At 41.2% G+C, this 16,603-nt stretch overlaps 1 protein-coding gene across 5 annotated transcripts in view; it reads left to right on the forward strand.

Annotated features, from left to right (window-relative positions):
- Positions 1–423: 423 nt before the first annotated feature.
- The window catches only part of dnm3a (dynamin 3a), a 42,110-nt gene continuing 25,930 nt past the window's right edge, over positions 424–16,603 (forward strand). For 3 of the 5 annotated variants that reach the window (XR_012985974.1, XM_076279039.1, XM_076279038.1), the window contains exons 1-10: positions 425–894; positions 1,272–1,460; positions 8,838–8,911; positions 9,284–9,433; positions 9,901–10,104; positions 11,009–11,107; positions 12,656–12,816; positions 12,904–13,046; positions 13,214–13,349; positions 13,891–13,958. Coding sequence is in view for 4 of the 5 variants with exons in the window: in XM_076279039.1 (XP_076135154.1) it covers positions 1,300–1,460; positions 8,838–8,911; positions 9,284–9,433; positions 9,901–10,104; positions 11,009–11,107; positions 12,656–12,816; positions 12,904–13,046; positions 13,214–13,349; positions 13,891–13,958 (1,196 nt within the window). In the remaining variant the exon portion in view is untranslated. Of the gene's footprint in view, positions 895–1,271; positions 1,461–8,837; positions 8,912–9,283; positions 9,434–9,900; positions 10,105–11,008; positions 11,108–12,655; positions 12,817–12,903; positions 13,047–13,213; positions 13,350–13,890; positions 13,959–16,603 lie in introns of all 5 variants that reach the window. The other 2 variants (XM_076279041.1, XM_076279040.1) reach the window with 2 other exon arrangements.

A 16,603-nucleotide genomic window follows, 5' to 3' on the forward strand; every position in this document is an offset into this window, starting at 1 on the left:
GAGTGTTGCACTAATTTCATTGTCTGACTGGTTATAATGGAGATATGGCTGATGTATCAGAAAGAAAAGTTTCCTCTGATGAGGTTGCAATAGGTAATATGTATGGACAGCGAGTAGTAAGCTCCAAGTTGTTATTTATGCCTTCTGAACATTGCTAGTTTTGTAGCTCTGTTTGGGTCATGTGTGAAAGTGGGCATTTACAGACTTGGTTCAATTGGGGACAACAACTTTTGCAAGATGGTATCCCTTGTTAAGATGGATGGAGGATAAAAAAAAAATTAGTTTTTTTTTATACCGTGATCGTGATCATTGTCCCCTCAGGGTTGGCTTGACCTTTGGTGTTACTTAGAAGGAAAAAGTAATTTCTGGCAGACTGGGACACAATCCTGATCTGAGTAAGATCTGCCTGACAAACCATGTTTGCATATTTGTGAATGCAATGATTTGAGATGTTCATGGCGGAAGACATCTCCCCCAGATTAGAATCGTAGCCAATGATTGAACATTTGTTTACTGTAATTTAGCCAGAAATATGACAAATTTCCAACTGAGGTGTGGCTGCTTGGGGTTGTTGAACTAAGCGCGTGCGCAGATAACCGTTAGCTGTCAGTGCGCGAAGGCTCGACTGAAGAGTTCGTCCCAGTGAAGTTGGATCAACCCAAGAAGACTCTTGCCAGTTCGCCGAATGGTAACGCTGATCGTCTTAAATGGCCAAGGAAAGAATTTATTTTTCACTTTCATTTGTCTGTTCTACTAGCCGAAGTCAAAGTCCTGAAGTTCCAGTGTAGACAAAACGCGCGAGCAGACTTTTCCTGAACTGGACCGTTCGGGTACCGAGTGGCAGTGATATGAAAGCGGATATTTCGACATTCTCGTTTCAAGTTAGCCAGAAAGGTAAGACGGAACAATTTTTGTATTACGTCAGCTTTTTCAAGCAATGTTTTAACTGAATGAGTGACTGGCTAGCTCACGTACACCCTGAGGGACCCCCCTCAAAATATCACTGCCTGGCCATCGCTAACAATAACTTCAAAGGCATGTACAGTAAGCTAACTGGCCAGCTAACCTACGAACCCACTTGTTGAAAAAGCATTGGCAACGCATTTTTAAGAATATACCTTTTTAATGAGTGAACGAATCTTTTAATAGTGAATTAACCATGCTCATCATTGTAAATCAAAAGTAACATTAAAGGTTAGATGGTGTTGACATGGCATCATTGTAGACCTGAACTGAACTTCCTTTGAACTTGACGCTGCTCTTCATTTCAGTCACCTGCATCCCTGTGGCTCTGTCACCATGGGTAACCGGGGGATGGAGGAGCTCATCCCCCTAGTCAACCGGTTGCAAGATGCTTTCAGTGCCATTGGACAAACATGCAGTCTGGACCTCCCTCAAATCGCTGTTGTTGGCGGACAGAGTGCAGGAAAGAGCTCAGTATTAGAAAACTTTGTGGGGAGGTAGGTAAAGGGAGGTTAAATTTATCAAATCTGCACTGGTTGTTTCAGTCTTATTCCCATGGTTTATGGGTTGTTATTAATACAACATAATAGAAATACTCACTGTGAACTCACAAAGTGAATTGGCATCCTCCCCATGACTGTACTTTCATAAGTTAGCAGTTCCATTCCAACCATTGCCAAGAATCTATGACAGGTTATGCCTGATCCACCTCTGCCATCTGTGTGTGTGTCTGTGTCTGTGTGTTTGCTCATGTTGTTTATTCTTAGTTGTCACACAAATTTAAAATGTGGGCCTAGGTTGAACCCTATGCTGAGATGAGGCTAGTTACTTTACTGATAAATTAGACCATGTGCAGAGGTGGAAAAAGTACGAAAATATTGTACTGAAGTAAAAGTACCAATGATGAAATATTATTCAAGTACAAGTTAAAAAAACAATCTGAAAATGTACTTAAGTAAAAGTTACTTTTTTTTGGGGGGGGGGGGGGGGGACAACCAGTTTTACCAGAGACTTTCTAATGAGGAGATACAGCACTCAAAAAATCCTCCATAGTAATGCATGGGGTTAGTTTGTAACGCCAATATGGCAGTTGTCTAGAAATATCACAACCCTTCCGCGGCAAAACGTCGACATGTGAATACATCATGTGGTGTGTTGTAAAATACATTGAGCCAATCATATGGTGGGCTGTGAAGACATCGTGCCAATCATCTGTTGTGATCTCGCTGCTGGAGCAAGATTGGTGTCGTGAAGTCTCACGCACACGCATTTCTGCCAAAATAGATGCACGATAAGTGCCCAAGAAGTGTTGCAATATGGCCGCCGAGTGGAGGTACTTGCCTGAAAAGGACTTTGGTCATTGCTCGAGTTGCTGCAGCCAGCAGCTAAGGCAGCCATGTTCATGCTCCCAGTGTGTAGCGCTCTAGCTGCAGCAACTCGAGCTAGGTAAAACCGATTGTTTCAGTTTTGTTCATACCGACAGTACTCGGTGACGTTGAGAAATGGAGATCTATGTGAAACATCGCCGGAGTTGTCCTTTAAGTTTGAGCAGCAGTTGATTTTCAAAGTTAGTTGCACTCATCCTTGGGTCGCTTTGCAGTGAACAGTAATCCAGCACAACTGAAAAGCCCCTCACAGGCAGCTGAGGCAGGCAGGCCAATGTTGAGTTGCAGAGAGTTTTTTTTTATATTTGGAAACGAGCAGAAGGTTCAGCAGATTAAAGGGCGTCGAACTGGGGGGGAGAGTGGGAAGTAAAGGGCCCCAATGGAGGAGAGGGCCTTTGAAAAGTGGAATATTCACCAGGCATTAGTAATAACTCAGGTAATCCACACATAAAAAATCCAAACAACTCCATAAGTAGTCATGTGTAATGAAGTGGAATAACACAGGGAAAAAGTATTGAACAAGCTAAGAAAAAGCACTAAGGCAAGGAAAGGGAAGGAACAAGCTGGAATCTGTAAGTAGTTAGAGAGAAGTTATTCTTTCTATCTGTGCAAATTAATATAAGCTTGGTTAGTAGCCTACATATTGATGGGCTATAAAAAGGTTTTTCATTACCAAGGTGTCACACAAGAAACATTTCATGATGGATAAAAGCAAAAAGCCTTTCCAACACCTTTGCAACCTTATTGTTGCAAAACATAGGCCTATCAATGAAACCGGTTACAGATGCATTTCAAAACTTCAGAATCTTCAGTAAGCAGCATGGGAGCCATTATCTGCAACTGGAAGAAACATCACTGCATTATCAACCGGCCATGCACAGGATCTCCTCGCAATATTTCTGACCAGGGAGTCAGATGGATAGTCAATTCCAAGAGCCAAGGACCACTCGGAGAAAGCTCCAGAAAGACTTGAAGGCAGCCAATTCAATTAAGTTCAATTAAACAGTTCTGGAAGTAACTAAAGATCAGGATTCACAAGAGGGACCCCTGGAATCTGTTTAGAACAATGGGCCAAAATGACACCTGATTTTATCCCCCCGAAAAGTGCACCGGTGCTTCCGACGCGCTTGCTACATGCTGATCATTATCACTAGGCTAGTGGTTTAGGGCGCATTTTTTTTTCTCTCCCTTTCTGTTTTCGATAGTCTTAACTTTTTTTTTTACTCAAGTAACGGATGGGATTTTTGATGTAGCGAAGTACAATACTTCACTCAAAATGTAATCAAGTAAAATTTAAAATACCGATTTTATAAACTACTTAAAAAATACAAAATACACAAAAAAACTACTCAATACAGTAATGTGAGTAAATGTATTTCGTTACTTTCCACCTCTGACCATGTGCAATAATAATTACAATGCTTTAATAATTGTAATGCGTTTACCCTTACCAAAAATACACCTCATAACAATTTGAAAGTAAATTGTATTGTATACAGCAAGTTGTAGTAAAAAACACCGAAAACAATCGATTCTACCTAGCTCAAGTTGCTGCAGCCTACAGCTAGAGCTTCAAGGCAGCTGCAGTGCTACACTCTGGGTTCATGTTTATGAGCCCCCATGTTCATGTCCCCAGAGTGTAGCACTGTAGCTGCCTGGCTGGTTGGCTACAGCAACTCAAGCTGGGTAGAACCGATTGTTTTACTTTTTTTCATACCGACAGTACTCGGTGACTTCGAGAAACGGAGATCTAGCTGTGAAAAATGGCCGGAATTCTCCTTTAAGTGTACTGTACTAAAGGACAGTTAAATTGTGAACAAAATTGGGTGGTCAAGACGCTTGACCAGTTAAGGGCCGGGTGGATTCTCTTCAGGTCTGGTGACGTTACTGTTGAAGTGGCTCCTGGCTTCCAGAAATGACTGTGCTATGGTGACAAAGAGCAGAGCTAGGGCTGTTATCAAAAACTCTGGGTGGGGGTAGAAAGGCAGACAGGAGGTGTTTTTACAGTGTCCCTCCAAGTCATGACAGAGTTTGGTGGCAAAGCACACGTTTCACAAAACTAAAAACTATAGTACTAACTAATAGTATTATTTGTCCACTAAATGTTGACTGGGTTATGCAGTGTAGATGTTTTTTTCATCTTTTTCATTTCAAGTTAATCTGTAGCCCTTGATGGAAATCAGGCAACAAACCTATAACAAATGTGCCCAAAAATGGACATTTAACCGAATTTCAAAAGCAGCACCACCAGGCCTTTTCAGTCAGTACGCATGTACGCGCATAGTTCATCCCTTGGGAAAGACTCTGCCTTGCCTTCCCTTCCCGTCTGCTCCAAATGAATCAGGTGGCAGGGGTTTAGTGCAATCCTTTGCTAGGAGGATTTTTGGCTGCTCAGTTAATTTTTGCTGCCTTCAATCTGTGTGTGATTAGGTAGTGACACTGACTGAATTATGGATGAATTGGGACTTGAGTACTGGCCTATTTGCTGTAAATAAACCCTGCATAACCCACTACTGTAAATCAAAACAGAGATGAGATTTCATCACATAGCCTAAGATTCAGATAGATAGATAGATAGATAGATAGATAGATAGATAGATACTTTATTGATCCCCAAGGGGAAATTCAAGGTCTCAGTAGCATACAGACATCACACACAACATGCACTTACAAGGAAGGTAGTTTTGGAGTGAGAAGTTGGTGGGTAATATGTTATTTAAATTGTTTGCAAGAATATTTTTTTTTCCAAAGAAGTGAACTACTATGAGAATATTTTTTAACCACGAAAAGCAGCCCAAGTAACCATTTGAATATTGTGAGAATGCGGTCAGACAGGGAGGCCACACCAGGCACGTACATAACTGAAGCTTCCGTTCCCAGAGCGTCTGCTGCAACAATTAGCTTCCAGTATAATCAATGGAACTGGCTACACCAGATGTAATAGCGGCACGCACGTTTGAAAAAATTAGATCAGTCTTCTAAAAAAAAATGTTATGCTCCGCGAACTGACACTTCAGTTGCAGACCCGATTTAGCCCAGGCCTGAGTATCATTCAGTAGACCAGCTTGATTTAATTCATTCACCCAACCTATACTGCTTTGGGCTATTAAGAACATTCTGGTTCATTTAGGTCTGTCCAGGACATATGTGTTTCAAAAATACAGTTAAGAACAATAATTACTCATACCCATTACTCATACCCATGCCAGCATTTTATTTAATACAATGTTTTTCTATTTCTTTATTTTTTTCATTTATAACAATTATAATAATAATACTAATAAGCTCAAAGTGCTTCACATTTAACACAATAATAGAGAAGAAAATAATAATAATAATAATAATACATTTTGAGGCTAATGCAGAAAGTTGTTGCGGTACTAGTATATAGGCTTAGCTAACAAATGCCTACACAACCCTACTAACCACAAGCCCTTGGTGCGGCCCACCACAATATACCAGCAATTTCCTACAAGTTCTTCAGTCATTCCTCTTCGTTGCTTTGTTGCTGTGGCGGTTTATGATCCAATCAGTAACATAACATTTAGACCTATATCTTTAGTGCAGTCTGTTGTCTTTTGCCTCATGCCTACTGTATGTCATTTCCAGGCAGAAGTATCCTATTGGTCAAAATATTGGATGGGTTTGAGTATGAGTTATGTTTGGTTCAACTGTAATGTTGTCCCTGTTTCAAATCTAACGCATGATTACAGGAACACGCCGAGAATGTAACTGAAAACATCCTGAGACATTGAGGGAAACACAGTGACAATACCATACACATGGGAACCCGCCCAGGGCTGCTCCACCAGCTGCATCGCAGGAAATACTGCCGATGCTGTAGTGGAAGTCATTTGTGTGAGACTCATGTTTGATCTGAAGTATCATTTTCTGGGAGTTTAGTCACGCATAACTGCTGTGTTTGTGGTCGTGTGTAAAAATGGCTGAATCAAGTCATAACGGTTGTGTTTCTGTGGTACAGAAACCTTAGGTCAGGTCAAAAGTAGCACGCATCTTTACATAGTGTGCATGACACAGCGTTTCATAAAAGTCCAAATGTACCAGATGCGACAGAACAAAAAGCTGTCACTGTGCTTATGTTCATGTTGGATATGATCTGTATCTTTCTGTGTTTTTAGAGAAATGTTGATCATTCTCAGCTCACTGTGGTCGTTCTACTTCTAGCTCCTTAGAACTGACAGGAAGTTATCTCGAGGGTTAGATGGAAAGTTCAACGTGATGCTTGTATTGCCACTGGGAAAGTCCATACAGCCATGTGCTCTCAAAAATCCTTGCCCATAAAAAGTGACCGCCTAAAGGCAGAGAGGCCTAAGGAATTAGTGTGGTGAATCTCCTCTGCTCCCTCGTCTCTCCATAGACGTGTGTGCGATGGAACATATTATATGCTAGTTTTTGGTCGTTGATTTCAAAGTAATGATCATTCCTGTATTGACATTAGGGCAGTTAGCATGTTAAAATAATCTTCTGCTGAACTGCTGACGCCCGGACTGAGTTAGGCTGTGTCTCAAACCGCACACTTCTGTCAGTACACTTCTAGTGTGCACTGAGCACTTACTTCCGTAGTGCCCACTTTTCGATGGTTAGTATTGTCCCAATATCTGCGCTATATCCTTAAACTAAGTTTTTTAAGTGTGCATGTTGGTGGTTTGAGACACAGCGTTAGAGTCCATTGAGTGCCTTTTGTCACGCTTCGCTTCTCTTGATAACATTTTACTTTCACTTCCCCAAGTGTTTTATTTGCTGTTGTCTGTTGTCATGTGGGGGACGGAGGACAGCATGTTTGCTCTTGTTTCATTCACTCCACACCCGCATGCCTCTTTCAGCTTATCAAGGTGCTGTTTATAGGCTGACAAAAAATGTACATTCCTCTGGCTGCAGGCAAGAATCTGTTTACACTATGAGGGCTATAAAGTAAAGCACCGCATAGTTATTTTTATATACACGTGGTGGCGTGAGAGTTATACTCTCCTTTAAAATGGTCTCTCATATAATATCAATTGTGCGCAAAGACTGGATAAAAACTAAAAACTGGCGATGGTTGACCTAGCGCAGGCATGACGTGTAGTTGTACCTACAGCAGTCAGCCTTTCCACAAGAGCACTGCTGTGAACTGGGTCTGTTCCCTGGGATCTTCCTCTCCTACCCTGTTTATGTTCCATCACTGGCTTCCTCCCAGTTTCCCATTAGAGCCGTATAGGCTGGGATCAGAACAGGACATGTTCTGTCAGGCTGATTATCTTGGCCTTGGAGAAGACTTTCCTGACATGGGCTCATTGTATTCCCAGACAGTCGCCTCCTTCTTTTTAGCAATACTTTCTCTTTGACCCAAAAGCCACCAATTGAGCATACATGTACTGTACTACAAGTCCCATAATATTTAATTGATGCCCGTTCTTGCAATAGCATGACTTAACTTTAGTGGTATGACATTGGTGAGATAGCACAGATCCGTGTTTTCAGCTCAGTGTTATTTATTGATCATTATTATTGATTTATTGATTTATTGCATCTTATTATTTATTTATTTTACTTTGTTTTATTTTATTTATAGGCCTAGACCTATACCTTTTTTTTTCTCTCTCTTTTTACATTTTGTTACTTCATTGTTTCTGTTATCTCGCCTTCATTGAAAATGAGGGCTTCCCTCAATGACCCTCCGAGAATAAATAAAGGTTGAATGAATGAATGAATGAATTTAGGCTATGTAGCTAGGTAGCACTCCCTGTCTAATGCAATAAATATGTCTGGAAAGAACTGCTTATTTAAGTACAGACTACTCCAGATTAGAGTCAGGCATGGGCTGTATGAATGTAAAACAGCCATAAATAACTGAATATGGTGGCCAGAGATGGGTGAGGTTGAAGGAATGGGTTTACTGTTTCACTCTCTGGATATACAAGCTGACGAAGCTTGTCGCAGCCTGCATTGGCACTAGTCTTCCGCCAACTCTTGACCGTGTATGTGTATGCGTGTGTGTGTGTGTCTGTGTTTGTCTGCGTGCCGCCTTTTTATTTCGCGCTATAAATGACATCAATTAGTGTTGTGACTTAATGCCCCAGGGGAGTCATATCTTGGCAGAGTTCAGGGATTAATGTGGAGTATGCATGTTTATTTGTGTACAGTTGTAGTAGGTGTTTGTGTATCATGTGGTATGATTGTGTACAGTTGTAGTATGTGTTTGTGTATCATGTGGTATGATTGTGTACATTTGTAGTAGGTGTTTGTGTGTCATGTCATGTGGTTTGATTGTGCCTGTATGACTCTGCTCATGTCATGTGTCATGTCACTCTGCTCATGTCATATGTCATGAGGTTTGATTGTGTACAGCTGTAGTATGTGTTTCTGTGTCATGTGGTATGATTGTGTACAGTTATAGGATGTGTTTGTGTGTCATGTGGTTTGATTGTGTACAGCTGTAGTATGTGTTTGTATCATGTGGTTTGATTGCTCCTGTATGACTCTGCTCAGGGATTTCCTGCCCAGAGGTTCAGGGATTGTTACACGAAGGCCGTTGGTACTGCAGCTCATCAATGATGATAAAGGTGGGATCATCACTAACTTTGAATCTATGCTAGTTTCTATGCCAGTTCACTATGGTAAACTATGGACACTGTGGTTGTCATTCAGATACGTGTCAGATTCATTATTCTATTTATGAAAACTTCCATGTTGATCACACATTTATTTTCTGCAATGTGGTGGCATCGTTTACATACCAGTGCTATCTTACTCTCCATTTTATGTCACTATAGCTGCCACTAAATGACCTCTGCTGTGTACTCGAGTTGCAAGCTGTGGTATTTTTGCCATCCTGGAGAGGGTGTTACATTCTACATTGTCCACTAGGTGGAGACCTCTCCTCTTCTAAACAATGTATTGATGCCTTCAAAATCCATCTTTTTTTTGCTGCCCAGAGTATGCCGAGTTCCTCCATTGCAAAGGCAGGAAAATTGTCGACTTTGAGGAGGTTCGGAAAGAGATTGAAACTGAGACGGAGAGACTGACAGGAGCCAATAAGGGCATCTCACCCATTCCCATCAGGCTTCGTGTTTACTCACCCAATGGTAACCCCTGCCCACAGTATTATCTCTCTTCACTCATTGGCTAGATCACATCCTGCATTTTGCGAACTGTCCTTTATTAGCGCTAATAACTACCTTTGTTAAGTGATTGACTTTGCCTGATCAATGAATGTCCCCAATTATGTACGTATCAATTTATGTACGTTTGGCCCCAACACCCATAATTAACTGATTCCTGTTTATGTGACATTACTATCCTCATTTACTTTAATGTCTGTTATATGCAGTTTCCGAATTCTTCAGAGCAAGATTTTAAAAAAATAAAACTTTTTTTTGGCATGAATATCAGATTATTACTAAATACTTTACTGTAAATGCTAATACTTTATGAAGGTTGAAGTAACACTTAGCTTAACTTAACACTTAATGATGAAGTTTATCTCTGTCTAACTAAACACTGTTCTATAAGTGCAACATGAAGGTCAGGCTCCCTAACCATCTCTGTGCAGTGCTGAACCTGACTCTGATTGACCTACCGGGCATCACCAAGGTGCCCGTGGGAGACCAGCCTCCAGATATCGAGTACCAGATCCGTGACATGATCATGCAATTCATCTGCCGGGAGAACTGCCTCATCCTCGCTGTGACTCCTGCCAACATGGACCTGGCCAACTCAGATGCTCTCAAGCTTGCCAAGGATGTGGACATTCAGGGTGAGAAGGGGGGAAGAGATTCTTCACCTGGTGGTGCTCAGTCAGTGTAGATCAGTGTAGATCATAACCACAATCTTAAATATTAGAATCAGAATCAGAATCATTTTATTGCCAAGTTCTTTTTTCTTTTCCACACGAAAAAGAAAAGACAAGGACTTTGACTTGGTGAAATGGTGCAAGACAAATAAGAAGTATTTAAATACAATATGTACATTAAAAGGAAAGTGAAGGATCACCGCACACTGGTGGAATTTCTTTGCTAGTTTAAACCAGCAAAGAAATTCCACCAGTGTGCGGTGATCCTTCACTTTCCTTTTAATCTATTGACGACTGCACCTCACCAGCACCTGGAAGGCTGTGCACAGGAACTTTATCCTTTTTACAATATGTACATTATTAGTATATTAGTCTAGATAAAAGATAGTGCCACTTTCTTCTGTTTTGTGTTACTTGAGAATAATACATAATATCATGTCATATCATGTAGCTGTAAGTTTATCATGATTATGTTAGTTCCATTAGTTCCATAGAATTATGCTGCAGTATGTACATGGCTATTGTCTTAGTTTTCTAATGAATATGAGTAAAATAGAGCTGATGGAGACTCACCGCTAGACACAGCCTAAAAGGAACTTGCCAACTTTTTGGGAAATTAGCTTATTTTCCATCTATCCCAGAGTTAATATCAAAGGAAACATACCTCTCTCTTCTGTGTGTGTGCTATAACCCGTCTGACACCCCCACCGTTAGCTCCCAAAACCGGTGTAAAAAGTTGGCGTGTTGCCTAAAAAGTTGGCGTGCTCCTTTAATATTCTTCTTTCTTGTGAGAGCTCCTCTAATGACTGATGATTATGCTGCAGCTGGAGGGAAGGACGCTCTTCATGTCGCCTCTGTGTTGTTCCAGGCCAGCGCACCATTGGGGTGATCACCAAGCTGGACCTGATGGATGAGGGCACGGATGCCCGGGCCACTCTGGAGAACAGGTTACTACCTCTACGGAGAGGTATAGTGGACTGGTGATGAGAGCTCTTGACAGTGTGTTTGTGTTTGTGTGTGAGTCTGTTTGTGTGTGTGTGTGTCTGTCTGTCTGTCTGTCTGTCTGTCTGTGTGTGTGTGTGTGTGTGTGTGTGTGTGTGTGTGTGTCTGTCTGTCTGTGTCTGTCTGTCTGTCTGTGTGTGTGTGTGTGTGTGTGTGTGTGTGTGTGTGTGTGTGTGTGTGTGTGTGTGTGTTTTCTTTTGTTTTTTGAGGATAGTTTGAGTTTTTGGAGTACATTAGTTGTGAAGATTGATTGTTTTTACTCATTAGACTTTAATTGAATTTCAAAATATGTGACTTCATAGAGTTCAGTATTCTACATTAAATTATAATCAACTCTTTCACATGTGGCTTCATAGAGTTCAGTACTCTATATTAAATTATAATGAACTCTTTGGCTGTCATCTACATATCAGCCATGTAAATAAATTTGATACGTATTCAGATTAAAAATATCTTCACTACTAAAATGGAACGAAAATATTTTTAAGATGTTGGAAGCGAAAGAGATCTGTAATTATCACAGTTCTACTTCTGATTAGTTCCCATTTTTCCCAAGTATCAGCTTGCATACCAGTGTGTAAATATTGGCCCTGGTCTCCCGTGTCTTGAGTCGGTTGATGTGTAAGTGGGATCATTGTCAAGTGAATAATGCTGTCGGGAGCCTAGTCCAGTCTAGTCCAGACTGTCCTCCCCTCACTGCGCGGTAACACAGGGCTTGAGTTACACAGACTTGCTGCTGCTGCTGCTGCCGCCGCTGTGGATTGGAAGCTGAGCATGTGCCAGACAGGGGGCTTGACTCAGGCCTGCAGCAGCGCCGAAGCTAAAGCAGTGGCAGGTGCTGGGGCCTTCACGCTTCCTCAGGCTCTGCTAATGCATTCGCTACGGAGGCCAGCTTTCAGCGCACGAGAGAGGCCGCAGTGACAGGCAGGCAGGCAGGCAGGCAGCAGAAACCCCACACTGACCCTCTCTTCACGCGGATATGGGCGCCTCGCCTGCTGCTAATGGCCGGCGTTGTCTTATAAATGACTGTTATCATCAAGGTCTTGTTGCTCATCTTTTTCTCCATTCCACTCTTGCTCTCTCTTTCTCTCTCTATCTGTAGTAGCCGTTTGTGGAGTTCTTGAGTTACTATATGATGGTTCAATATAAAGGGAATTTGTTTGTCAAACACCCCTCCCTCTCTTTTTTTCTCTCTCGCCCCTAAAGGAATATTTTGGCGATTTTTCACATAGATCTCTGTTTCTCGGTCACCGTGTACTGTCGGTATGAAAAAAACCAAAACGATCGGTTCGAGTTGCTGCAGCCAACAGCTACAGCGCTACACTCTGGGGGCATTTTCATGAGCCCCCATGTTCATGTGTTTTTTCGTACCAACAGTACTCGGTGACCTTCAAGAAACGGAGATCTATGTGAAAAATCACCGGATTTCTCCTTTTAATGCCTGTCTCTGTCCCTTTATTCTGTCTTTTTCTATTCGTTTGCTGACCTCTCTTGCCTTTCTCTCCTTTTCTAGGCTACATAGGGGTAGTGAACCGCAGTCAGAAGGACATTGATGGGAAGAAGGACATCAAGGTGGCACTGGCTGCTGAGAGAAGGTTCTTCCTGTCTCACCCAGCGTATAAACACCTAGCCCACGTCATGGGTACTCCCTACCTGCAGCAAGTACTCAACCAGGTGAGGCAGAATGGTCAAGCGGGTAGAGAATTAATTTAGAAGACTGATGTTTGACTTAAGAACATTCCCTTTTCTGTGATCTCCTAGCAACTGACAAATCACATCCGGGAGACACTTCCGGCATTCCGCAGTAAGCTGCAGGGCAAGCTGCTGGCACTAGACAAGGAGGCGGAGGAATACCGGCAGTACCGCCCGGATGACCCCTCGCGCAAAACCAAAGCAATGCTACAGTGAGAGTCTGAACTGTGTGTGTGTGTGTGTGTATGTGGTTGTTTTGTGTGTTTGTGTGCGTGTGTGTGTGTGTGTGTGTGTGTCCATTATTGTATGCTTAGTGGCATGATTGTGCCGGTGACAGTAACACAGTGAGTTAGTACCCCATGTGTGTGCTGTGCTGCAGACTCGTCCAGCACTTCGGGCAGGACTTTGAGAAGAAGATCGAAGGCTCCGGTGATCAGGTGGACACTGTGGAGCTCTCGGGAGGAGCCAAAATCAATCGCATCTTTCATGAGCGATTTCCCTTCGACCTGGTTGAGGTGAGCGCAGAGGTCAGAGGTCGATCTACATAGTTCTTCTGTCCTTCCGACTGCTTTTCCACACAGGCTCTATTTCTAACTATAAAGGGTGATAACTGTAATGATAACAACAAAAAAAGAGTCGTTCTAGCTAATATAAATGACATCATCCACACAAACTATAACGATAACGACATGAAGAATGATATCGTTGAGGATCACTTTCAGAGTGATTTTGATACGATAAAAATGATAAAAAGCTGTATATAATCAAGGGTAACGTCCAGGCCTCCGCAAAAAATAGGATTTTATTAGGTTGAGGCAACAAGTGAGTAGCAGGATGGCAATTTTCTTGAAGGCTGCACTGGATAATGTGAAATAAAAAGTTTATTTTACTGTATATGGAGAAAAATGGCTCTGAGAGCAGTTGGACCCGGAAAAAGAATTATCGGCACATTATTGCATCATGACTAAACAACCGGATAGTTATCATTCCTGGTGTGAACGGCCCCTTAATTCTAATTCCTAATTCTAATTCCAATTCCGCCCTGTTTGACCTCAGATGGAGCTGGATGAGAAGGAGCTGCGACGAGAGATCACCTATGCCATAAAGAACACCCATGGCGTCAGGTCAGTTTCATCACATCACATGAAATTACTGCTGTGTCCAGGCTATTGGTTGGCGAAGTTTATACCTCTCGCGGGTGTCCTAGAGGGAGAGCAGATAGCTAACAAACGTTCAGAAAAAATTGAGGGTGCTGAATTTAAATATTTTGTTTACCAAGCTCAATTTTGAGTTTTAAGCTTGCTAATTAGCATAATTAGCATAATTCACATACTTTTTGGTTTTGTCATCAGATATCATAGGAATTGCAAAAAATAAGGCATTAATATACTCTTTATGTATCAGATATGTTGTAGGACAGGACAGGAATTACCCCAATTGACTCAAGTAGCAAATGAAAATAAGCTAAAATTAAAATATAAATTGAAATAATAGCTAAAATTCAGTATGACGTTTAGAAACAAAATAGATTCCTTGATAAATTGATAGAATAGTAGGTGACTTTACAGAGGATTTATACTGTATTTTTTTTTTTTTTTTACTGTAAAGGCGACTGTGCTTGCCTAGTTAAAACATCTCACTGGTGCTCTTTCCTATCATTCAAATTCCAGCCATACAGAAACATGGAAGAGTGTGTACAGTATGTTTGAGGAGTGCTGAAGAGTGCTATGGAGATTGCATTGTTTGCAAAAAAATAGACAAGATATCCTTTATAGTGCAACAAAAAGAAACATTTTCCAGTGCATCATTACTGCATATGATGCTAAAAGGGAAATGGACCTAGGACAAATCCTCAGCTATGAACTGATTAATGTCCCTGTACTGTAGCTATTGCAGAAAGCGATGGTTATTTGTGAAGTGGAAATAAGTCTATCCTCACTCAAGTGCTGTCTAGCAATGTGGAATGTCCAGTAGTGATCACTGCAAAAACTGCTCATTCAACACTGGTAATAGATGCTCAAGATCTAGTTACATGTATGTCTTTAGGACACCCATCTGACTTCAGCACATTTAAGAAGTATACAGGAAACTTTGTAAGAAACTTTTGTATTGTTATTTGGTATTTGTTATGTGGTAGAAAATGATGTTAACTATCCAAGAAATAGACCTAATGTAGGAATGCACACAGATATTGCAAGAGATAATGGTTTAGGCCTATCTGATTAAGACCTGAGTGGTTGAAACTTACTTATTAAATTACACTGGGAGCAAAGAAGACTATCTTCATTTTTTTCCCTTTGCAACTGTCAAAGAAATCCCATAAACACAGGAAGGCCTAGGGTAGCCTACATCAGATGGCCTAAAGATTAGGCTCTTCTGCATAGCATTAACCCTTAGAACCCGATTGACGCAAAGTGCGTCAAAAAACACACCCTTTCTTCTCTGTTACATTGCTCCGGAACGGTTCATCGCAGCGAGATGAAACCTTTACTGCACGACAGAGCAGAAGTGGGGCTTTCCAACGAGACTACACACTTGTCTGTACGATCAAGTATGAACATTTTAAAAAATCATGAAATTAAATCAAATTGCATCATATTTACAGTCTATACTTCTCTGCGTTCACCTGCACACACATTACTCTAGTTTGAATTACTCGCGAACCCGTGATCGCATCGATATGGCAAGCATATCAGATGAAAGAGGAGGCACAGGGCTATCCATTGGTATCATGTTTATCGACCCTTCTGGCTTATAAAACCAGACGAAGTGACTGCAAAATAATAACGTCATGTACACAAACCAACGCTGCACACTCATTACTCTCGTTTGAATTACTCGCGGACCCGTGATCGCATAGATATGCCACGCATGTCAGATGAAAGAGGAGACTCTGAGCTATCATTTGATACCAAGTACATCCTTCTGGGTTATAAAACAGACGAAGTGACAGCAAAATAATAACTTCATATAGCTGGACTTACCCCACGTTTTTGTCTGTTCTTGTGGCAAAGCATGTTTATAATCCAATGCTATCATGTGTTTCTCTATGGCAAAGCATGTTCATATTCCGGTTTTGAGATCCTAGCAAATTCTTGCATGGCATCCAATTCAAGGCTCACATTGCATCCCAATTTGTTCAACAAATAAACACCTTTTTTGCCTTTACTTTGTTCATGGCAATGCAGTAAAAAGTTGAGAATTATTATGACTGCATACACACAGGCACGCAGGCTAACACGCAACCTCGGGTCAAGTCAGGTCAGATCAGTTCGTGTCACAGATATGGAGCGCAGAAAGGTCATTTTTCATCACTAAATAAAAAATGGCATTTATTTCCGTAAATCACACAGCAAATATTTCTGTAAATTGCTCAGCCCCAGAGTATCCCTCCAACATGGCAATTATATTGCCCGATTCAGGACAGTCTGCCCTACACACACATGAAATGCATGTAGAGCTGTGAGCTTGCTGTGGTGAGATACATGTCGAAATATAAGAATTTTTATAATACACTTTTTATATTTTAATTCTTTAAAAATCAAAATAAAATCAATGCTAGTAATAATACATGAAATGATGGCAGATCTGAATAGCCTAGACTCTCCTGAAAAAAACAATATATAATATATGTGTGTGGCACTTACAATGACCAGAATAAATCCTTATGAATAAAGGTAGTGAAAATGCCCTAAAAACAGCTTAGGGTTCTAAGGGTTAAGTGATTTGCATGCAGTAATTTGAACACTGACCTTGATCTAGCCTACTT

This window comes from Alosa pseudoharengus, unplaced genomic scaffold (assembly GCF_046254945.1).
Source record: "Alosa pseudoharengus isolate Yale_2024_CS ecotype anadromous, Long Island Sound unplaced genomic scaffold, YU_APseudo_1.1 YU_APseudo_1.1_scf_11, whole genome shotgun sequence".
Taxonomy (NCBI): Eukaryota; Metazoa; Chordata; class Actinopteri; order Clupeiformes; family Clupeidae; genus Alosa; species Alosa pseudoharengus.